The sequence below is a fragment of the Peromyscus leucopus genome, chromosome 1, assembly GCF_004664715.2.
Source record: "Peromyscus leucopus breed LL Stock chromosome 1, UCI_PerLeu_2.1, whole genome shotgun sequence".
Classification (NCBI taxonomy): Eukaryota; Metazoa; Chordata; class Mammalia; order Rodentia; family Cricetidae; genus Peromyscus; species Peromyscus leucopus.
The window spans coordinates 64589187-64613293 of NC_051063.1; the positions used below are offsets into that span (position 1 = coordinate 64589187).

Sequence of the window (24107 nt, forward strand, 5' to 3'; positions counted from 1 at the left end):
AGCTCTGGAAAAAACAAAAACAAAACAAAACCCCAAAAAGCCAACCAAACAAAAACAAACACAAAAAAACTATATTTATGAACTGGCAAGTCATTGTGATGCATGTGTTAAACTTCGTATTTTTCCTCCGATGGATTGGGCATAATTTATTGAGAATAGTTCTTTGCTGTCAGCTCTCCCATTTTGATTTTGTTGAATCAAGTGTTTTATTTTGTCTGTCAAACAGAGCCATTCTGTCCCCACAATGGCAGAAATCTCAATACACAAAACTCACCCTTCCTCCTTATGTTTCTTAAAAGAATGTCTTGGCCACAGGTTGGGTAGGTGGCTCAGCAGTTAAGAGAACTTTTGCAGAGAACCAGGGTTTCATTCCCAGGAGCCACACCAGGCAGAGCAAGCATCTGTAATCCAGTTCCAGGGGAATCTGATGCCCTCTTCTGGCTTCTACAGGCACTGCATCCATGTGGTACATTTAAAGACATACAGTCGAGTACACAAAACAAACAAACAAACAAACAAACAAACAAACAAACAGGAATTCCTTGGCCACATTTGGTAATTCAGAATTAGCTATGTGATTCAGAAACATGAGATTTGATTGGTTTGCATTGGGTCTGATTACATACAAATATTTTTAAAAAAACCAAAACAAAACAAAAAACCACCATTGTGTTGTGTGTGCAAGCTCACATGCTATGACAATGTGGAAGTCAGAACAATGTTGTAGAGTTGGTTCTCTCCTTCCACCTTTATGTGGGTTCCAGAGGTCAAACTCCAGTTTCCAACCTTGTGCAGCAGGTGCTTCTTCTTCTTCTTTTTTTTTTTTTGAGACAGGATCTCACTATGCAGACTGGGCTGTCCTGGAACTCAGACTGCCTTTGAACTCATGGAGATCCACCTGCCTCTCCCTTTATAGTGCTGGGATTAAAGTCATGTGACTATAAATTTTTACTAGTCTTCTGCCTTAGGAACATGCACGTTTCTCTGAGTATTCAGAGTCTCCTTATGTCCTTTTGACTACATTTTGTAGATTCCTGTGAAGGGATTTGTGCATTTTTGACTATATTTATTGCTGGTATTTGATATTTTTGTGGTCTTATTGCAAAAAAAAAAATCTTTAAGTGGGTGCCTACCACATGCAAAGCCTTGGGTTTTATCCACAGTACTACAGAAAAGAAAAAAAAAAATCTGTTTTGTGTTGGCCTATAGAAGCAACATATGTTTTTACATTTTTGAATAATGACCTTGGTGGGTTTTTTTTGTTTGTTTTTAGATATCATTTCTTTGTGTGTCCCTGGCTGTCCTGGAACTTTCTCTGTAGCCCAGGCTGGCCTCAAACTCAGAGATCCGCCTTCCTGTGCCTCCCCAATACTGGGACTAAAGGTGTGTGCCACCATGCCTGGATGCTAAGCCTACTTATTAATTTTGATTTGTAGATTGCCCTGATTTTCTATGCAAGTGATTGTATTCTCTGAGAATATGGAGTTTTGGGTTCTCCACTAGTAATTCTCATCATGTGTCTCTTTCTCTACAGTTCCTGCCAAGACCTCCTGTGCAATAATTGAGGAGAAGTGGTAATAACAGTCTTTGTTGAGCTCCCAGAGTGAAAGCAGACAAGATTTCTATTTTGCCAGGAAGTATAATTTTATTGTGGGTTTCCGTAACTCCACTTAACAGCTTAAGTTCCTGTCTACCACTGATTTGCCTAGTGCATTATGAAAGGGTTTTATTTATTTTTGTTTTATGTATATGAGCGCTTCATCTGCATGTGTTTCTACGCACCACATACATGCCTGGTTCTTACAGAGGCCAGTAGAGGTTGTCAGAGTCCCAAGAACTGGAGTTAGGAACAGTGTAAGCTGCTATGTGGGTGCTGGGAATTGAACCTGGGTCCTCTGGGAGAGCAGCCAGTGCTCTTAATTCCTGAGCTATCTCTCCAGCCCCCACTAATGCGTTTTTAAAAAATCATAAGTGGGCATTGAATTTCACCAAATATGTGTTTTGTGCCCATTAAAATGACTGTGTTTTCGCATTTGTTCTGTTAATGTTTTGGGTTATATTGACAAATGCTTACTGTTAAACTAATTATATATTTCTGGAATAAATCCATATGATTAGGATATGCTATCTTTCCCAATATTGCTGGACTTGGTTGAATAATATTTTGTGTAGGCTTTTTGTACTTGTTTTTATTGGCTTATATTTTGTATTTTTATAATGTCCTTGTCAGATTTAATTAGAAGATTATGCTTACTCATGAGTGGTTGGATAGATTCCTTCTTTTTCTGTTCTTTGGAAAAGTTCTTGTAAACTCATATTATTTTCATCTTAAATGGTTGGTAGAATTCTCTGATGAAGCCATCTGGACACTTGGACTAAGACACTATTTTCCTTAATGTGAAAGTTTCAAATTACAGAGCCATTTCTTTAATAGTTATAAACTGTTCTTATATTTTGTTTTATTTTGTCTTTTTGAGACAGGGTTTTTCTGTGTAGCATTGCGCCTTTTCCGAGACTCACTCTGTAGCCCAGGCCGGCCTCGAACTCACAGAGATCTGCCTGCCTTTTCTCATATTTTTTTAAGACAATTTTGTTATATTCCTTCCTAGGAATTCTTCTGTTTTACTCACCTGTTTAAATTTGCTGATGTATGATTATGTGTTCTATGCATTCTTTGTGTCTCCACCCCGTTCTCTTTCGTCTGTAGGATCTGTAGTGACAGCCCCCTGTGACTCCTGGTGTCTATAGCTTGTGCTTCTTTTTGCTGTTGTTTTTTTTTGAGACAAGCTTTCTCTGTGTAGCCCTGGCTGTTCTGGAACTCGCTCTATAGACAAGGCTGGCCTTGAACTCACAGAGATCTGCTTGCCCCCGCCTCTCAAGTGCTGAGATTAAAGGCATGTGCCATCACACCCAGCTTTATTAATATTTTAAAGACTATATAACACATATTTAGTTTTCCATTTTACATTCTTCTTTATTATTTAATTTCTCCTAATTTGGGTTAATTTTTATTTTAGAAATTTTTTATAAATTAAAGAATTATTTTTATTTATATATGTGTGTGACTGATTATATGTAGACCATGTGTACACAGGTGTCCATGGAAGCCCGCCTGTGGAAGCCCGGAAACCGCAGAACTGGAGTGATAGGTAGTGTTGTGAGCTACCCAGAGTGGGATCCAAACCCTGTCCTCTGCAAGAACAGCAAATGCTCTTAATCACTCTAGCTTCTCTTGAGGCGAGTACATAACTTACATATTTACAACTTCTTTCCCTCCTCCTCTCCATTCCCCATCCCTTCCTTCCTTCTCTCTCCCATTGCTTATTGCCTCTGAGTTTCACCATGGTAAGTTTTGATGTATTACATTGTCATTGTTATTCTAGTCAAAATATGTTCCAAAATTTCCAAACATATGTTTTCTGCTTACCTCAGTGTTAATGACATCTAGCTGAAATGCATTGTGTTAGGACACTATTTGAAGCTGGGCATGGCTGTGCATGCCTATAATCTCAGCAAGTGGGAGTTAGAGGCAGGAGGATCAGGAGTTCAAGGCCAGTCTTGGCTATATAGTGGGTTCAAGGACAGTCTGAGACATATAAGACCCTATTTTTTTTTTTTTCGAGACAAGGTTTCTCTGCATAGTTTTGGTGCCTGTCCTGGATCTCACTCTGTAGACCAGGCTGGTCTTGAAGTCACAGAGATCCTCCTGGCTCTGCCTTCCGAGTGCTGGGATTAAAGGCGTGTGCCACCTCTGCCCAGCCTATAAGACCCTATTTTAAAGAAATTCTCCAAAATTGAAAAAAATTCTTTTATTTTTGTTTATGTATATGTTTGTGTGCCTGATTGTATGTGAACCATGAGTATGCAAGTATATAAGAGAGGAAAAGCCAGAGGGAGAGTGAGAACCAGAGAATATTTGAGACTTGGTTTACAGCTCAAAATATGCTCTACTGTGGTATGTGATCTAAGTGTTTTTTGTATGCCAGTAGTTCAAAGTTAGCTGATCAGTTTTGAGTTTCTATAACCTGACATCAATCTTTCTCTCCTCTTTTCCCCTCCCCCTCCCCTCTCTCTTTCTTTTAAAAATGATTAATTTTAAAAATTTCATATGTATGAGTGTTTTCTCGCCTTCACCTATGTCTGTGCCCCATGTGTGTGCCTAGTGCCAAGGAGGCCAGAAGAGGGTGTCTGAGCCGCCCCCCACCCGCCCCCATGTGGGTGCTGGGGATTGAGCTCAGGTCCTCTGTAAAAGCAGCCAGTGCTCTTAACCGCTGAGCTCTCTCTCCAGCCCCCTCTCTCCATCTTCTCTTTTGTGAGGTGAGATCAGTTTCTATGCAGACTGGATTCAATCCCACAATCTTCTTGCCTTAATCTTTCAAGTGCTGAGATTACCAGCACGCACCACCATGAATGGTTAGTCTGCTTGTCTTTTAGAGCTGAGAAGGGTATGCAAAAACCATTTACTGTGACTAGAATTGGACAGTTCCTACTCTGAGTCTACCATGATTCATTAGTTATAAATACAATTTTCTTTTTCTTTCTTTTGAGACAGGATTTCTCTATATAGCTTTGGCTGTCCTAGAGCTCACTCTGTAGAACAGGCTGGCCTTGAACTCACAGAGATCTGCCTGCCTCTGCCTCCCAAGTGCTGGTATTAAAGGCGTGCACCACCACAGCCTGGCTCAATTTTCTTTTTTAAAAATTTTATTTATTTATGTACTTTTTAAGGTATGCATGCTCTGTGTGCATGTATGCCAGAGAGGGCTTCAGATCCTATTATAGGTGGTTGTGAGTCCCCATGTGGTTGCTGGGAATTGAACTCATAACCTCTGGAAGAACAGCCAGTGCTCTTAATTGCTGAGCCATTTCTCCAGCCCCCACAATTTTCAGTTATAGCATTTCCCTATTGAAGTTATCGGCTATCTTTATGAAATACATTTCTTCATGAATTTTGGGGAACACTTCATGTTTTTAATATTAATACTACATTTTTAATAAAACACTTGTTTTCTAGGCAAGCTTTTTAACTTTAAAAAACATTATTTATTTTATGTTTATGAGCATTTTGCCTGCATGTATCTAAGTGTGCAACATGTGTGCCTGGTGCCTATGGAGGTCAGAGGGAGGTGTCAGATCTCCTGGGACCGGAGTTACACAATTGTGAATTGCCATATGGGTGCCAGGAATTGAGCCTGGTTCCTCCGCAAGAGCAGCAAACGCTCTTAACCATTCAACCATGTCTCCAGCCCCATCATGCTTTTGTTTTTAATTCTTCTTCTTTTTTTTTTTTTTGGTTTTTGGTTTTTTGAGACAGGGTTTCTCTGTGTAGCTTTGCACCTTTCCTGGATCTTGCTCTGTAGACCAGGCTGGCCTTGAACTCACAAAGATCCGCCTGCCTCTGCCTCCCTTAAAGGCGTGCACCACCACTGCCCAGCTTGTTTTTAATTCTTCTACATCCTTCTATTTACATTTCTTATTAACAGGTGAGGTGATTTAAATAAGAATGGCCCCTATAGGCTCATATATTTGAATGCTCGGTCATCAGGCAGTGGCACTGCTTGAGAGGGATTAGTAGGTGTGGGCCGACTGGAGTAGATGTGGCCTTAGTGGAGGAAGTGTGTCATTGGGAGTGGAATTTGAGGTTTCAAATGCCCAAGTCAGTCCCAGTGTCTCTCTCTTCCTGCTGCCGGTGGATCCAGATGTAGAACTCTCAGCTCCTTCTCCAGTACCAGGCTTGTCTGCACGCCGTCATGCTTCCTGCCATGATGATAATGGACTAAACCTCTGAAACTGTAAGCCAGCCTCAAGCAAATGCTTTCCTTTACAAGAGTTGCCTTGGTTATGGTGTCTCTTCACAGCAATAGAACACTGAGTAAGGCAACAGGGTGTGTAGATATTGATGAAGATGTAAGCACAACTCTGCATGACCAATTTTGTGCTTCAGCTGCAGCATTTTCTCCATCTATATTAAATATGAATTCTAATTATGAATACATTTGCTCTGATGCTTAACAGTCCCGGTGCCACCCCTGACCAACTCTGGGGCTCAAGTCCAGTGGCTTCCACTGAACACTGGGGGTGGGGGGCTAGAATATACTCTGGAAAAGCATGGGTCACTTAGTCCATTTCCCCACTCAAGTTGACATTGTCCTCTGTAGATGTCCCCAGATGTCACAGTGGGTAGTTCCCAGACCAGGCTTGAGAAAGACCAGACAGGACAATGCATCCTTGTCCCAGTCGACTACAGGGACGTACTGTCTCCCCCTGAGACCTATGTCTCAGTTGATACTTTTTGCCACAGGGACATTCTCTGGCAGCTAGCCCACAGTGCCTGCAAGTTGGGGTTAGAGTTATTCTCTGACTCTGTGGCTTTTTTGGGTATCTCCCTGGCCTTCTGGTGAGAAATTCATGGCTAGGTGGCCTTGGACTCCCTCTGGGTGATGTGTATATGTGTGAACTCTGACACATTATCTGTTTCCAGGAGAAGCTGGGCTCACTCCAGGGTGGGCTGTTTCCTCCATGGTGTCCCCAGGTAAAACCTTGGCCTTTATCAGCACCTACCTCCAATGCCTTGTTTTCTAGAACTGGGGTGTCCACATGGTATCCACACAGTTCCTCAGCCTCTTCCAGGAGAGGGCACTAGTTAGTGTCCAGGTGACCAGCTTCATGTCAGATCCTAGAAACTTCTGTGGAGTCTTACTGCCCTCTCCCTCTCCTCTCACTCAGTGAATCTGTATGTATGTGGACGTCCCTCCCATGCAGGGCAGGAGATGCTGTGTCTAAGGACATGTAGGGGGAGTGGCTTGTTAGCCAGTGCAGCAGTGGGGTCAGCAGGCCTAGAGGCTTAGGTGGCATTATGAGACCAGGCACCCTGAGCATGCCCGAGGCCTAGGTCTCAAAAAATACTCATGGTCTTGATTCTGCTTCCAGGGTGATCATTATGCCAAGACATACCCATAGTCCTGTGGTTACCCCCAGCATCTCAGGTAGGTTTTGAAGGCTTACTCTGAATGCCTGAGCCAAGGTGTGGTCCTTTGCTCATTCCTCTCTATCATCTCCTTCTCCTCCTCTTCCTCCTTTTCCTCCTCCTCATCCTCATCCTTCTTCTTGCTCTTTTTTTCTATACAGAAGCTTTTTATTTCCCATCCCCTGTTTTTTTTGATGCCATGTGCCAGATGGTTTTTATAGGGGTAAGTGACACACATGAACTGAATGTGGGAAACTGTTCAATGTGATGGGTTTGATGTGTGGTTGCACCACCATAAAAAGGGATGGGTTTGTTCCCAGATTCCCAGTGTCTTTGCAGCCTAGATGAGCCCTCTTTGTACCCCTCCTCCCAGTTCTACCGGAGGAGTGGGATTCTGTGAGGAACATGAGTGGGATTGGAGGGGTACGGAGTGCAAGCGGAATGGATGTGGGATGGTGGGCATCAGTGAGACCAGAAGACAGGGCGAGTTTGAATACCTGTCTTCTCTGGTTTCACCTGCTCCCAAGAGGGCTTTTCTCGTTAGCCTCATCTTCTGCAGCCCATGTCTCCTCCCAGCACAGGGGAGCTGCTGAGGGCACCTGTGGCCATGTACCACCAAATGACTCAAGTCACCAAGACACTCTTGACACAGAACCCGATTTCCATCAACCTTGCTGGAGGAAATTTGACTTGGTTAAGTTTGAGCCTTCCCACTTCTAATCCTGGTGACCAGCATAGAGGGTACATTCTGGTGACTCTGGGCTCCTGCTCTGGGGCCTCACTTTCTCCTCACCCTGAGTGTTCAGAGCTGAATTGCTGCTTTCCATCACTGTGGTAGTCCTGACTGCCATCTTTCCTCCCAGGCTGTGAGAAAGTGACACTGGGTAGATTTTGAACAAGACCGTCTGATGCAGGTGACTGGCCTTGCATGATTGAATCACCCAAACTGTAATGGTATCATGTCCTTGTCTAGAAGCCCTCTCCCTCATCTGCCTCCCACCCTGGGTCACCTACCTGAAATAGCCTCTGTCCCGGGTCCCCTCCCAAGACATCGTCCATGACGATGATGCAGATGATGACGATTTAGAGACTCCAGGCTCAGCTCCCCCAAGCCCTGGCTGGACTCCCTCTTTCCCACAATACGAAGACCACACGGTATTTACCTATCCAGTAGTTCTTAGGGGCTTCCCGAGTGCACTAGTGGAGAACCTCATCATTCCAGGGTACAGAGAGGTGAACGCTGATGGTGACACTCATCCTGCCACGTGCAGGCCATGTCCCCTTGTCCTGCTGGCATCCTCTCTGAACACTTCCCCACAACAACCCACTAGACTGCCTCTTCCTGGGAGTCTTGGTACACAGGGCTATGTGTTTGGGCCAGGGCCAGGAATCCTCTCTAAACCAAGCCACGGGCATGAGGCCTCCTCCCATTCTCCCTGGTGAGTCAGCTCTTTCCACTCTCCTTCTCCCAGGCAGGTGGATCTGGACTAAGGACAGGCCAAGGACGTCGACTGTCAGGGAAGGGCCTGCCTTCTGGGTGTCTTGCTGCTGTGTTCTTGCGGTGGTTTGGATAGGTCTGCCTTAAACTCCATGTGTCAAGGCTTATTTCCCAAGGTGTGCTGTTGGGGGGCTGCTATGCCCCTTTAGGAGGGGTCCTTGTGGGATGAGAAGGCTTTACGTCCTTGGACAGGCTTTTAAGAGGGATTGTGGGTCTCTGATCCTTCTTCCTGGTATGATTTATACTGTTGGCTCTTCCACGTGTTCCCCAACATGTCTATTGATGCTGTGTGGTACCCCCACCAAGGACCCAAATCCACGGTCTCCTGGTTTTCCTGCAAAGAAACCCAGTGCTCAGGGCTATGAATGCACTAATTCTTTGTGGGTGCATACGAACACCAGTATGTCTATATGTGGGCATTGCAGTATGTATGCATGTGTGGTGGTGTGCAGGCATGTGCACATGCATGTATGTGGTGAGCAGGTGTGTGGATGCACATGTCTGTGGTGTGCATGGTGTAACTGCAACATGTCAACCCAAGCCTTTTCTGTCTGAATCAGTTGTTTTACAAGTCACTGTCTTGTTGGAACAGTGATGGAGACTGGTTCATAGGCCTGACTGCAGTGTCTGCCTCCCTGCCCCATGGCTGGTTATAGCTGGAGTTTGAATTGTGGGGACAGGAATGTGGTATCACAGTTGAAGTGATATTTATGCAGCATCAAATCTTGTAGACCAGGTTTAAAAGGAACTTAATGTCGCTGCTCTAAGCACCCACATCAGTAGTGGGTGAGTAGTCAACTAGGGGCCCATGGTCCCAGATGATCCACAGGAACACCCCAGGATGGAGGCACGCAGTGCCTGTCCTGGCCTTGGTGAATGGAAAGGATGTGGTTTACAGCCGTAGGAGGCCTGGAGAGTAATCCCAGAGTAGTGGGAATTGGCTGTCTGGGTGCTAACTCTGTTTAAACTCCATCTGGGATCACAGACTCCAAACCAAGGAGGCATGAAATGAAGACTGGTCCTTACCATGGCCTCGCTGACCCACTGTGAAAACATCATTTATCATTGGAGGCCCCAGGGATTTGCTTCTCTCTCATGTTTGGATCTCAGGACCTTCCTGTTCTATCCATCCTCGGCTAACTGATGCCCTCAGGTGATCATTCATTTGTCCCAGAGATCATTTCACTTGGTTTTTCTATCTTTTACCCCAGAGCCTCACTGGGCCCAGGCTCTGACTAAGCCACGTGTCCAATGTTCTTTCTGTCTCTTTTCTCTCTAGCCTCTGTCCTTACCTTACTGGGCATACCCTGGGCTGTGGATGCAGAGCTGGGCTCCGTTGTGGATTCCAAACACTCAGCTTTATTGCCTGCAGTTTTTGGTCCCAGTGGTAAATAGTAACAGGTGACATTTTGGTGGAAAGTAAATTACACAATGAAGGTGTTTCCCAGGCCACTGACCTCAACTGTAAATTCTACCAACGCCATGGAGGAGTAAGTGTGACGGGAGCTGCCCTGGGGGTTGTGGTCCTTGCAGAGGGCTCCGCTGATCTAAGAGTCTACTGTAGGCTGTGGCCTGTGCTGGACCTGACAGCATCTACCCAGAAACACTGAGAGCCAGGGGGCAGGTGGGTAGGACTTGGAAGGCTGCCTATAGTGCAGCCACTGGCAGGTACACCTCTGCCAGGCACTACTAAGAAATACCTGCGACTATCTGCACCATTAGAACGAAGGATCCATCCACAGGTGCCCAGCCACGGCTGCTCCCAGACCCACACCCCCGGCAACCTCATTGCATCCTCTGAGCTGACTGTCCTTTGAAGACAGGGCCCAGAGTCTCTCCTGTTTTCCCATGTTTCAGTCTTGTCTGACCGTTTCAGACAGCTGGAATGTAGATCCCATCTCATCTTCTTTCTGGGAGCTCCAGGGGCCTCTCAGCTGCTCAAAGCCCCTGCAGAGGTGACTCATTCCCAGATCCTAGAGGTGTCCTTGATCTGCCTAGGCAGTGCTGATACCTCAGCAGGCAGATGGGAGATTGTCTGGCCGTGGAGTACCCCCGTGGGAGACACAGCAAACACTGCTGGCCTCCAGGCATGCAGAGCCTCCATAGCCAGAATCACTGCAGCAGTGAGTCAAGTTGTCATAACAGCTCCGTGTGGTGAGGTTCTAACCTCATGAAATATTTAGCAGTGCAGGGAGGCTGGAGGGAGAGGTTAGGGGGTGCCTCATGCTGCCTTTGTGAAAAGCACACACACACAGATACATACACACATGCACATTCCATACAGATGGACATGCAACGTGACTCTGGCAAACACCCACTCCCAACTCACACAATACACACACGCACATGCATTCACATACTAATGTGCACACTCACAGCACGGCCACCTACATGTTGGCCATGTGCATTCTCATGAAAGGAGGAAGGGTCATGGCAAAGGAAGCCTGCAAAGCTGGCATAGAAAAGTTCCATGGTCTAAGGGAGGTTGGTTAGGAGTCAAGGGCTCTAAAAAGCAGGTTTGCTGCAGATCACCATACACCCTCAGCCGGACGAAACTGGAGTCTGTTGCAGTATTGGTCCACGTGGACTCATGACTCTGAAGCAAGGTTCAATATTTAATGCTGAAGGCTGCATTTCTTTGGTTGAGTGAAGAGGTGTCTCTGTTCTTCCAGAGGCACCATGGAAGAAAAGATGTGAGGGGCAGGCCCAGGGGAGCAGCCTGGATGGCGTTCCCGTCTCTCCTGCACCATTCTTCCTTGTTAAGACCGAGAAACACACACGAATGCTATTGACCAGCCTGACCAAGGACAAACAATGTAAAACACTGTATTTTCCTCTGGATGGTCTGAATCTACAGTACACACACAGCATGGTGGGTTCTGCACACGTCAGCTACGCAAGCAGATAAAGAAGTCTGGTAGTGAAAGGGGCTGAAACAGCCTGGTGGTCCCTGGCTACCCACCTGGAGGATGGGTGCAGAATGCTGCTTTAAGGGACATCATCACAGAGGAGCTTGTAAATGTCAGATCTGCCTGCCAGTCTCCTTACTCAGATACTGAGTGTCTGCCTCTAGATGGCACTGCCCACCACAGGCTGCAGAATGTGCTGCCTCCAATGCCCTGTTCGTTATCGGCAAGACTATGCTCTGTGAAGCAAGTCACAGAGACTCATTCACATAGGCCAAGGAACCCAGTGCTCAGGGCTATGAATGCACTAATTATTTGTGGGTGCATATGAACACCAATATGTCTATATGTGGGCATTACAGTATGTATGCATGTGTGGTGGTATGCAGGCATGTGCACATGCATGTATGTGGTGAGCAGGTGTGTGGATGCACATGTCTGTGGTGTGCATGGTGTAACTGTAAATGTGTATAAGCATGTGTGTTTACCATATGAGGTGTACATCCATGTGTATGAATATGTGGTGTGTATGGTGTGTGTGTGTGTGTGTGTGTGTGTGTGTGTGTGTGTGTGTGTGTGTATGTGTGTGTATGTGTATGCATATGAACCACCAATTGGGAAGAGAAAGAGGACAGGTGGACAGTCTCATAGGTTGGCATCTCTGGACACAAGGGCTCTCACCTCTGTGAGGACCTCCCCTAGGGTAAGACATTTGCTTTTACAAAAGGCTCATTGTTGACATCTATTCTTTGAGGTGGGGTTTTGTACCCAAATGTTCATGAAAACAACAAAAAAAAGAAAAAGAAGCTTCCATCTGTGATGACCATCACACCCCAGTTAGTCCCTCCTTGTGGGACAGAGAACTTGATTACTACATGCTCACATTGGAACAGAATCCAGTCTGACAGTGGCTGACTTTCAAAGCCAGGTCTCCATCGAAAAGTGTTTGGGCATCTTTTCAAAAGCATAGGCTCAGAGAGACTGTAGCCAGCTCTCTGAAGACCACAGCCACTGGCTGCTTCCTCTCCCCACAGCTTCACAGCAGGCCCATTCTTAGCACCCAAGACGACCCCAGGCTATCAGGCCAGGGCCATGTCCCATATGGGTGCAGGTGGTGAGCAGGCAATGGTGCCAGGTGGTCCCCAGTGAAGATGCAGGTGTGAGGTAACTAACACAAGGACAGCAGGGGACAGGAAACTGCCCAGTGTGAGCATAAAACCTAACACACATATACCAAAGGCAGGAACACCAGCTGGAGTCTTTGCGGAGGCCCCCCAGCTTCCCTCCCAGCAGCAAGGGAAGGTGCTATAAACAGAAAGCAGGTGACAAGCTTGGGGAGAGTTACCTCCAGCCTTGGAACCAGTGGGGGTGTCTGTGACCCGGTGTTCTCCTGATGGGTCTTTCACAATAAAAGAGAGCATGGCTGAGGGCCGTGAACCACTTCTAAACCACTTGGTCATTTGATGACCCTCCCAGCCCATTAACCTCACACAGCAGAGTGCCACTCTCTGCTCTGATGAAGCTCCTCCAGGGACATATGGTGGCACTGGTGAGGGGGTTGTGTTCCCAACCTGGCTACACTGTAGTTTCGTTTTTCCAGGGTCCTGTTCGGATGTTCCCTGTCCCATCAGTGCCAAATGGCAGGCCTTCTCGCACATCACCCTGGAGCAGCCCATTCTGGCTGGGACCCCCAAAAGGCAGGGACTGTGTCCTTCGTAACATCTCCAAGTGGGCAGGGCCTGGGGACAGCCGTGGAGGACAGCCATAGAGCCCGGGGCTCGTGTCTCCACCCTCAGGCTGGCTGACCATGGGGAAGGGATCGACCTGGGCACAGCAGGCCAATGTATGCACCCCCACTGGGCCCTCAAGAGAGCTGGGAGGGCTGTCTGTGCGCGAGCTGTGGGGGCTGCCATCCAGGCTGGAGGGGATGTGGTAGGCGTACTCCCTCTCAGCCGCGGCTGCCTGGTGCCGGCTGAAGTAGTGGGGCTTAGTTCTGCCCTTGAGGCACCTGTGCAGATGAGGGTCGTGCAGGTGGTGATCGTGCGGGAAGGGGTCCTCCTCAGCCATGTGCATGTGGGCCTCCTCCTCCATTAGTTGCTCACAGTGCATCTTGGCGCAGCAAGGGGTGGCAGGGGACAGACAGCTGACATGGCCCTGGGCAGCCTGCAGGTTGGTCATCTTGCAGTGGCTGGCTGGTGGATGGCCAAAGCCCCTGAGTTTTCCAGGGCATGGTGAGTCCTGCAGGCAGGCTGTATGACCCAGTGCATCCCCATTGGCATCGAGCGTCGGGTGGGCACTGGGCTTGGTGGCGGAGGTATCTCCCCGAGAGGGGCAGCATGACCACCAGCACTGCCACACATCCTCCCGCTTGGCGCAGTGGTGGATAAGTACAAAGAGTCCCAGCGTCACACAGAAGGCGCCGTACAGACAGCTGAAGATCATGTCCAGGAAGTGGCCCTGAGACACGGCCAGGGCCCCAAACGTCCATGTGGCTGTGAACAGGAACAAAGTGAAGGCGGCAGCACGCAGCTGGGCCTTGAAGGAATGCTCGTTCTGCAGCTGGGAGGCAGCCAGGGCGTCACAGGTGGGTGGTGTGCCGGGACGCATCCCATGGCGACGGCCGCTCTCTGGCACTGCCAGCCGCTGCTGCTCCTCAGTGCGCTCTCTGAGCTCATACCTGCGCTCTGGGTGACGCCGCAGTTGCACATAGGTGCAGAGGAAGTATACACAGGTGACCAGGGCAATGAAGGCAGCTGGCCCATAGAATGCACCCAAGCTGGGTTCCCAGGCCATCCAGCAGCTGCAGGGAGAAGCAGGTAAGTGTGGGTATGTGGTTGGAGTACTTGGCCGGGGGGGGGGGGGGGGGGGGGCGCCATCAGGACTGAATGGGTTTCCTACAAGGGAGTATTTAATTGTGATAAGGAAACAGATGGGACCAGAGACTGGTCAGCCATGAGCTTTGGGTTAATGGGGACAGAACTGCAGTCTAGATGAGTGTTTGGAGCCAGCTGGTTGTTTAACTCTGTGTGCTAGCTCTCAGGAGACGGATGCGGGTGAGATAGAGGCAGGTGGTGGATGGGGCAAGGAGGTCCACTGCAGGAGGCAGGAAATTGTCCTGGGTGAGGAGGAAGTGGGCGGAGGCAGGTTCTGATGGGCAGGGCATGGGGCTCACTATGGCTTGAGTGAGGGCTGGACATGCTGGGGTCTTGAGGAGATACTGAGAATGATGAGGGTCCCACCAGGGCTTTGGGCACCTGTGGGGGGTGGGGCTAGGTCTGTCTCTGCTCCAGGGGTATGCCATGCTTGGCTGACCTTCTGTTATCTGGTGCCAGACAATAAAAAAAAAAAAAAAAAAAAAAAAAAAAAAAAAAAAAGGTCGGGCCTTCGGGGTCTAAGGAAATAGAGTCAGTGGGAAGCTGAGGGTGTTGGGAGAAGGGCTTCTGCGCACACAGAGTTCGGGGAGACACAACAGAGTGGTCCTCTGGGGCCCAAGGTGGTGAGTTCACCTCAAGGGCTTGCCTTACCACAGGTACCTTGGAGGACAGTCATAACAAAGGTTGATTATGACAGATGTCTGTGGGGGCACCTTCCCTGCCTTCCCCAGGCCTGGGCACAAAGTCAGCGAATTCCTCAAGTGTCTGGGATGACCCCAGGAGGAGCTGGGCAGTGTCCCCAACTTTTCACTGGCTCACAGGTAGCAAGTACTCACTATGCTATGTCTTCATCCTCGGTCCCATAATTTCTGATGTTTGTGGCAGCTGTGACCCCACAGATGATAAAAGGGACCCCTCCGCTGATGAGGTAGAACCTGCCAGAGATCAGAAGGCTGACTTGCCAGGAATAGCCCAGATCCTCCTAGAGAAATGAGGCCGTCCTCCCCCTTCCCTGATGCAAAAGGGAGGTGGCTGGATTCCATGGCCATGCCACCCTTTAGTATAGACAAACACATGTCCAGTGGGGGAGCCTGCTCTCCTCCTGCTTGGTTCTGGCTGGCAGGGGCTTACAGTGAATCTTCAGACTCCGTGGGACCTCGTGGAACCCGGGCTGGGCGCAGGGTAGCTATGAAGAGGTACAGGCAGTGCATCCATAGGGCAAGGAGGTTCTGGAGGGTGTTGAGTGGGGCATCCTTATCCCAAAGTGCCATCTTGAGTGGTGGCCCAGTTGGATTCCCTTCAGACCTGTCTTTAGCCAGAACCCGGCTTATACCCCTTCCCTCCCTGTTTGCCGTGCTCAGCGATCAGTGAGCCAGTGTATTGTTAGACCTAGTTTTAGGGTGAGGAGCCTGGCTCACCTAGCCCTCTGTGGCAGTTGGGAGAGATGCTCACCTTTGAGCTATCCCTGGAGGGACAGCTGATCACCCTGGTAGGAGTAGGCTGTGGCATGGGCCGACCTCCCCTCCATGGACCTCAGTTGATAGATAGCTTCACTGGGGGTGATTCAGTGTGCAGCCCACTGGATAGCTCCTATTTGAGTCCAACCCCACTGAGCACGTGTGTCCTAGGCTTAGCCTGTGTGCACACTGATTCTGATATACTGGGCGTGACCGATCGCTTCCCACTGTGATGAGCCATGGTGGGGCCACCTCAAGGCCAGCTCAGAGGATTTCTATGGGAAAGTGGCTGCCATTACAGACGCCTTGAGTGGACAGTGTGGCACAACTTTGAGGCCAGCCTGGGCTGCCTAGCAGGTAAGCTCCAGGCAAGCTAGTGCTAGGGGCGATCCCTTATCTGAAAACAAAGAAAATGAAGCAGGTGCAGCAGAGATGCCCTTTCATAAAAGAATAACAACAGTTTATGTACTTGGGTGAACGACACTTGAAGGTCACGTGACATCCATCAGGGTAGCGGGATGCCGCACTGAAGGAAGCTGGTCCCCAGGAAAGAAGAATACAAGGAATGCTAAGATTAGAGTAACTAGGGGCTGGAGAGATGGCTCAGTGGTTAAGAGCATGGGCTGCTTTTCCAGAGGTCCTGAGTTCAATACCAGCAACCACGTGGTGGCTCACAACCATCTATAGTGGGATCTGCTGCCCTCTTCTGGTATGCAGACATACATGGAGATAGAGCACTCATACCAAGAAAAAAAAAAAAAAAAGATTAGGGTAACTTCTTCAAAATACAGATGAGTATTAAAACAGAGAAGTTTGACATTTTGTGAATTCATGAATAACACCGGGTGTTGGGGGGGTGATACATGTGGCATTTGTGCCGTAAAAGATGAGGTGGAGCGGTCTTGAGTTCCAAGACATCTCCGGATGTTTTATGTGACGTCGTACAACTTTATTTTACATGGATTGTGAATAGATTGGTCATGTTAATCTCTGGGGAGGCTGCAAGACACTAAGAGAAAGAAGCTAATTAATATATTAAGTTTGAAATAAAAATATCATAACAACACAAAAGCAGGAAGAAAAGGAGGAATGAAAGAAGAGAAACCACATGGAAACAGTATCACAAAAGAGGCAGGAAAGAGAAAAAAAAACGGAGACAGTCCAAACGAGTGAAAAATGAGTTACATGTTAACAGTCTCAATATTCTCCTTCAAGGCAGAGGTTGCCAGACTAGAGAAAAAAGAAAGACCCGGTGGGGGCTAGCATTGAGTAGAAGAGATGGGGGTGGGGCTGAAAGTGGACCTATGGGGGGAGTCAGCCTCTTCCTGTAGGCCAGCGGTTCTCAACCTGTGGGTCGTGACCCATTTGGGGCCGAATGACCCTTTCACAGGGCTTGTGTATCAGATATTTACGTTATGATTCATAACAGTAGCAAAATTACGGTTATGATGTAGCAACAAAAATAAGTTTATGGCTGGTGGGGGTGGGTTGGGGTGGGGGAGTCACCACAACATGAGGGAGTGTAGGAAAAGGTCGTGGCATTAGGAAGGTTGAGAACCACTGCTGTAAGCCAAGGAAGGCTGCCGGGCTGGGCCAGCAGCAGAAGGGAAAACAGGCTGGGGCAAGACAGAAGTAACTCAGGCTCGGATAAGACATGACATTTGCATCTGCCAGGGAGGCAGCCCAACTACCAAGCAGAGACCAAAGGAGGTTCAAAATACCAGAACAAATGTTGTTAGGCATAGAGAGAAGCAGCAGTTCCCAAATTATAGTGGGCATTAAAGTTCCCTCTCTCAGCAAGAGATAAACAACTAACCCAAAACCAGCGAGGAATTTAGAGGCAATGGGCACAGTTTCTGAAGAAGTTGGACCTCAAGGGTCCTTGTAACACATCTCACCCAACAGCGTCACCAGTGTACTCCAGCTCCAGGGATGGTAGCTTGTTCACCATGACATCAGTGACATTTACACATTATTCTCCAGAATGTGTGGCTTGTTCACCCAAATGAGAGTAGCACCCACACATCTTCATTCAGTTCATGTGGCCCACGCACCATGGCAACCATAACATTCATGCATCTTGTTCCAGTGTGTGTTTTCACCATGTTAACCATGACATCTTCACATTCTCTTCTGCTGTGTGTGACCTGTCACCCATGGTATCTCTGCATTCTCCTCCAGAGTCTGTGGCATGTTCACCACAAAAACTGGCATCTACAGTAAGCACCCACTTTCCTCCACTGTGTATGTACTGATCACCATGACAACAGTGGCATCCCGTTCCGTTGTATGTGGTCTATTCACCATGTTAACAATGGCATTCATATTCCCTCCTTCACTGTATATGTGGCCTGTTCACCATGGCAACCGTGGTATCTATACATCCCTCTCCACTGTGTGTGGCTTGTTCACCATGACAACATTGGTACCCTATAGGCACTCTTTCAGTGCATATGGCATATTCACCATGACAACAATGACATTTTTCAGTGTGTTTGGGCTTTTCACTAGGTATATGCCGTGAAAGACTCAAACATTCAGAAGATTTGAGATCTTGCAAAGCATATTCTAGAACCACAAATAATTTAGATGAAAAATTGATATCATTATTATAACCAAGATACCACAAACACTGTGGACTTAACGATACACTTATAAATCATTCATGGAACAGGGAAGAAATCATAAAGGATCGGGAAACACCTTAAACAATACTAAAGAAAATATGACATACAGAAATTTCTTGGCTACAGATACAGCAGGGCTGAATGGTAAATTTATAGTTTCTAATCTTCCATTAGAAAGAAGAGAAAGATCTGAAATTTAGTGATCTAAAATTCTACCCCAACAAGGTAGAAAAACAAAAGCTCAAGGTAGACCCAAGGTCGTCACATGATGAAGATGGCAAAGACCAGAGAAAAATGTTGGAAACTTGCCCTCCACAGCAAAAATCAGTGAAGCTATAAACTTAGACTAAGCAAAGAGAGAAGAAGGGCTGATGAGATGTTCAGTGCACAAAGGACCTTGCCTTGCAAACTCAAGTTTGATCCTAGAACCCGAATAAAGGTGGACAGAGAGAACCAATTCCTCTAAGTTATCCTCTGACCTCCACGCACGTGCCATGGCTTGTCTGCCCCCCCCCCATCGTGGACACACAATAATGATAATAAAGTAATTAAAAAGATTGTTTGAGAAGATTCATTCTCAATCTTAAGAAACAGTTATTGTTATGCACCCTGTAGACACACTGCAAGAATTAAAGGGTAGGCCTGGCAGTGGTGGTGCACGCCTTTAATCCCAGCACTCGGGAGGCAGAGGCAGGCAGATCTCTGTGAGTTCAAGGCCAGCCTGGACTACAGAGTGAGTTCCAGGAAAGGCGCAAAGCTACACAGAGAAACCCTGTCTTGAACCCCCCCCCCAAAAAAAGGGGGGTGTAAAAACCAAAAACATTAGAAAATCTTGCTGGAATTGATACTGGAAGGCAAATGGAAAATCAATTCTCTCCAATAGAGTGTCATTGGGTATATCAACCACATTCCAGGCAGGCCCCTTGCCCAAGAATATACTGTTGGACAATACAAAACTCTGTTCCTCTTCTTTCTTTTTTTTTGGTAGACTTTTTGTTTGATTTTGTTTTGGCATTTTTCCAGTCTTACTGTTTTTTTTTTCATTGTTTGTTTTGATTTTCATTTTGTGTGTGTGTGTGTGTGTGTGTGTGTGTGTGTGTGTGTGTGTGTGTTTCTGAGAAAGACACAGAGAGAGAACACAAAGTTGGATATGTAAGGAGGTGGAGAGAGAATCTGAGAGAAGTTGGGGAGGGGAAAATTGTCATCAAAATATATTTCACAGAAAAAGAAAAGAAAATCTTGCTGGGTCTGATGGCACATACCTCCTCTGGGAGGCAGAGACAGGAGGAGCTCTGAAAATTCAAGGTTAGCCTAGACTATATTGCTGTGGATATCACTCTATGTAAATAAAACACTGATGGCCAATGACCAGGCAGGAGGTAGGTGGGACAAGGAGAGAGGAGAATTCTGGGAAGCGGAAGGCTGGGAGAGAGACTGCAGCCACCGCCAGGAGAAGCAGCATGTAGAGACTCTGGTAAGCCACCAGCCACGTGGCAAGGTATAGATTTATAGAAATGGGTTAATTTAAGATAAAAGAGCAGTTAGCAAGAAGCCTGCCACGGCCATACAGTTTATAAGTGATATAAGCGTCTGAGTGATTATTTTATAAGTAGATTGTGGGACTGCGGGGCTTGGGGAACCTGGAGAGAAGCCCTCCAGCTACAAATGGCGCCCAACGGCTCGAGTTTCCACCTTAAACCTGAGAATATTTAATAACCAATTCTAAACAGAGCCAAAACCAGGTTCCTGCTTCTTGTCTCATATGAGCAGCTAGACACTATATAGCAAGACTTTGTCTCAAGAAACCAAAATACAGCCCCCCTCAACCAACCAACCATCCATCCATCCATCCATCCATCCACCCACCCACCCACCCACCCACTCAACCAACCAACCAACCAACCAACCAACCATCCAACCAACCATCCAACCAACCAACTAAACAACTAAAACAAAATAAAACAAAACAAAACAAACTTTACTGTGCTCTGTCTAATAAACAACAACAACAACAACAACAACCAGGTTTTAACTTCTGTACAAGCGGGCTTGCTGGTAGAGTATTATACAAACTTGTTCAGATGGCAAAGGGGGGAGGTGGCCAGCGAAATGTTGCTCAGATTTGAGGCCAGTGGGACCTGATGTCAAAACCAGACACAGACATTGAAGAAGTCAGTTATTCAGACCTGTAGTACTTTGTAAGTACTCTGTAGTAATGTATAAGTAAATGAGTGTTAGCACTCATTTATAGAAGTAAGACTGATCTCACAACTCTGGACTGATTTGTTATTCATTCATAGTTGCAAAGTAGTTCAACATATCAGCAGTATGGAGATCACAGTGAGACCGTTAAGTGGATTCAGGAAAAGCATCTAGTGGAAATAGCATGTATTCATTCCCAAACTCAGCCAACCATCAAAAGAAGGCAGTTTTCCACTTTCTATAAAAGTTACCTGGGAAAGACTTGCATCAGATGAGGATGAAGAGACATGTTTCTATTTGTCGATGATGAGATGGGCTGCATGAGAAATTCTGCAAGATCTGTGGGACATGTGTGTACATTTAAGAAGGTGCAGGATTTACACACAGACACACATTTTTATATTTGAGTGAAAACAGGGGACCGCTGGCAAATAAAATAAAGATGTCATTAAATGGCATGAACACATCCCAGTCACAGCCCCAGAAGGTTTCCTTCTTGTAAAAGTTGAAAAATTGAAGTTGGGCGGTGGTGGTGCATGCATTTAATCCCAGCACTCAGGAGGCCGAAGCAGGCAGATCTCTGTGAGTTTGAGGCCAGCCTGGTCTACAGAGTGAGTTCCAGGACAGCCAGGGCTATACAGAGAAACCCTGTCTTGAAAAACAAAAAACCAAAAGAAAAAAGTTGAAAAATTGATTCTAGAATTATTTGGGTGTGTAAGTGATTAGATTATTCAGATCCATTTGAAGGACCTGGAAGAATCCCTGGTACACCCAGATTCCTGACATGACAGATTTGTGTATCTGTCCTCACATGAATCCAAAACATTCTGAGTCAACCAGGTCTGATTCAAAAGGCTGCACACTGCAGTGGGCTTCTTTCTTTCTCTTTCTTTCTTTCTCTTTCTTTCTTTCTTTCTTTCTTTCTTTCTTTCTTTCTTTCTTTCTTTCTTTCTTTCTTTCTTTCTCTCTCTCTCTCTCTCTCTCTCTCTCTCTCTCTCTCTCTCTCTCTCTCTCTCTTCTTTGTGTGCTCTGATGGTAGAGTACACATTAGGCAAATGTTCTACCACAGAGTCACACTCCAGCCCAGCCCTGAGTGGTCTTATTCACCCTAGGCACTAAGCTAGGCAGAGTCAATGTGTGATGAAAAAACACCCCTCACAGAGGTGCCTAGGGCCAGACATGAGAACACTTTGGGGACTTGGCTGTGAAAGTTGTCAAACCCAAAGCAAAATGAATAAAAACAAGTGAGTAGATAAATCATAGAGTGGCAGGTGATTAAGAAGGGCTCACACATGTGCCTGACGTAGACAGCTACCACAGCAGATTGCTAGAAGCACAGCTTGTACAGAGGCCACTCCATCTTCAGGAGGACACACTCCTGTGGGGATGTCCCCAGAGGCTCCTCAGCCTCAGGCAGCAACACCCTGTGGATTGATGCCTGAAGGCCATTTATTAATACTCCATGGACATCACCCCTTTCCTTCCCTTGGTTGCCTCCTCCTTGAATACACTCTGGTTTACCATCATATGCATAGCCTCCCATAAAGTTAGTCTTCACAGCATAGGCTCTGATGGCTACCTAGGTAGATGGTCAAGTTCTCTGCCTGCATCTGCTGCAGCTCACTGAGCATGTTTAAGCATAAGTGAGTTCCACACAGTGGGGAAGCCCTGCAAGCAGACACTGCCGAACAGTTTTGTGGTATATGCGAGGTCTGCAGCATACTTAGAAAAAGCACAAAAATAAAGCAGATGATGGAAGGACAGGTGTGTGCATGTGTGTGTGTTTGGGGGGGGGGGCTGGATGGCCAGGTGGGTATCGCTAGACCATGGAAGGATGATGGCATGGGTGGATGGAGGAGGATGGACTGCAGAGAGAGGATGGAGGGAATGGCCTCAGGAGGGGGATCCGACAGTGCAGGGTGGAACAGCACAGGCCTGGTGGTAGGACAGTGGGGGCAACTGACGTTCAGCTTCGTACATGTGCGAAAGCTCACAAACTGCTGGGACGAGGTGGAAGAAGGCCACTGTCCTAGCAGGAAATGCCTCCGCAGTGGACTTCTCTGGAGGACGTGGAGCACACCTGTCATAGCTAGCTTCAGCTGTCAACCTACCGCAAACCTAGAGTCATCCGGGAAGAGGAAGAGGAAACTTCAGCTGAAGAATTGCTTTGATCAGATTGGCCTGTGGCCATGTCTTTGAAGCTTTTTTCTTTTGGTTTATTGAGACAGGGTTTCTCTGTGTAGCCTTGGCTGTCCTGGAACTAGCTCTGTAGACCAGGCTGGTCTCTAACTCACAGAACTCCTTCTGCCTCTGCCTCCTGAGTGCTGGGATTAAATGTGCACACCACCGCCGCCGCCCAGACGGAGGCATTTTCTTAATGCTAATTGATGTTGGAGGGCTCAGACCATGGTGTGCAATGTCATGTCTAGGCAGGTGGGCCTGAGTAGCTGAGCGAGACAGATTGAGCGAGCCAGGAAGCAGCGCTCCTCCTCTGTGTTTTCTGCTTCATTTCTGGCCCCCAGGTGTGCATCTTAGCTTCTCTGGATGTAAGCCAAATAAACCCTTTCCTCCCCCACACTGTTTTTGGTCAGTGTTTGTTTGTTTTGGTTGGTTGTTTGGAACTCGATTTGTAGACCAGGCTAGCCTCGAACTCAGAGATCCACCTGCCTCTGCCTCCTGAGTGCTGAGATTAAAGGCGTGCACCAGCATAATCCAGCTTTGGTCAGTATGAACTGCAGCAGGTGGGCTGTGATTTGACCCTACCCTATCTCCTGAACCCATCAAAATCCCTTCTGGTTTTAGAGTTTATGGAACTCACCAGAGTCCATCAGAGTTTTGTGGTCCTGGCAGCCGGAAGGCGCATCTAGAAAGACCCATTTCCTTTTAGCCACTAGTTCAGGCTAGACTCAGTTCCACAGACTCATTCTGGGCTGGGGACCCCATCTGGCTCTGACTCTGGCCTTTTCTCCCTTCTCATGGGGTTCTTCCCCTCCCAGGCCCCTGGTGTACCCACCAGACCTTGTTTGAACTCTATAATCCGGAAGAGTTGCCCCTAAGACACAGGCAACTAACCATGTTGTCACACTTGGTGACAGCCTGGCTTCCTGGCCAGCAACACTTAAAGCTGCAGGTGTTCTAGCTTCCTGTGGCTCCCAGGGAGGCGGTGAGACCAGTGGGACATAGGAGTTTCCTCCCCTCTGTATGCCTTTGCCCCTGACAAGGCAAGCGTAGCCCCATCTCCTAGAGAAAGGACAGCCAATCTCTTCTCACAAAGGCCCTTCTCTTCTTGGGAAGAAGCACATGTGTGGAGGTGGGGGGTAGGAAGGGGGTTGGGGGTAGGGAGTGGGAGATGGGGAATGGGAAGGGGGTGAGGGGGTAGGAGCGTATCACTTGATCAGAAAGTATCATGGTTTTTCTTAGGAAACAAGAAATCCCAAACACTGTAAGGTAGTGTTTTCAGCCTAATGACAAGGACCTCAGAGGCCACTGAGCCACATGCCTAAGAATCCTGTAGCCCCTCAAGACTTAGCCCCTGACCCTTTCGAAATCTTCTACCAGCACTTGTCCTGGCTGTTCC

General features: G+C 47.4%; 1 protein-coding gene across 3 annotated transcripts in view; it reads right to left on the reverse strand.

Annotated features, from left to right (window-relative positions):
- Positions 1-11275: 11275 nt before the first annotated feature.
- Adgra1 (adhesion G protein-coupled receptor A1) overlaps positions 11276-24107 on the reverse strand; it is a 43811-nt gene continuing 30979 nt past the window's right edge. For all 3 annotated transcript variants that reach the window (XM_028869540.2, XM_028869532.2, XM_028869523.2), the window contains 2 exons: positions 15081-15179; positions 11276-14171 (listed from right to left, as the gene is read on the reverse strand). In XM_028869540.2, the coding sequence (XP_028725373.1) occupies positions 12947-14171; positions 15081-15179 (1324 nt within the window). In that variant the 3' untranslated portion in view covers positions 11276-12946. The remainder of the gene's footprint in view (positions 14172-15080; positions 15180-24107) is intronic.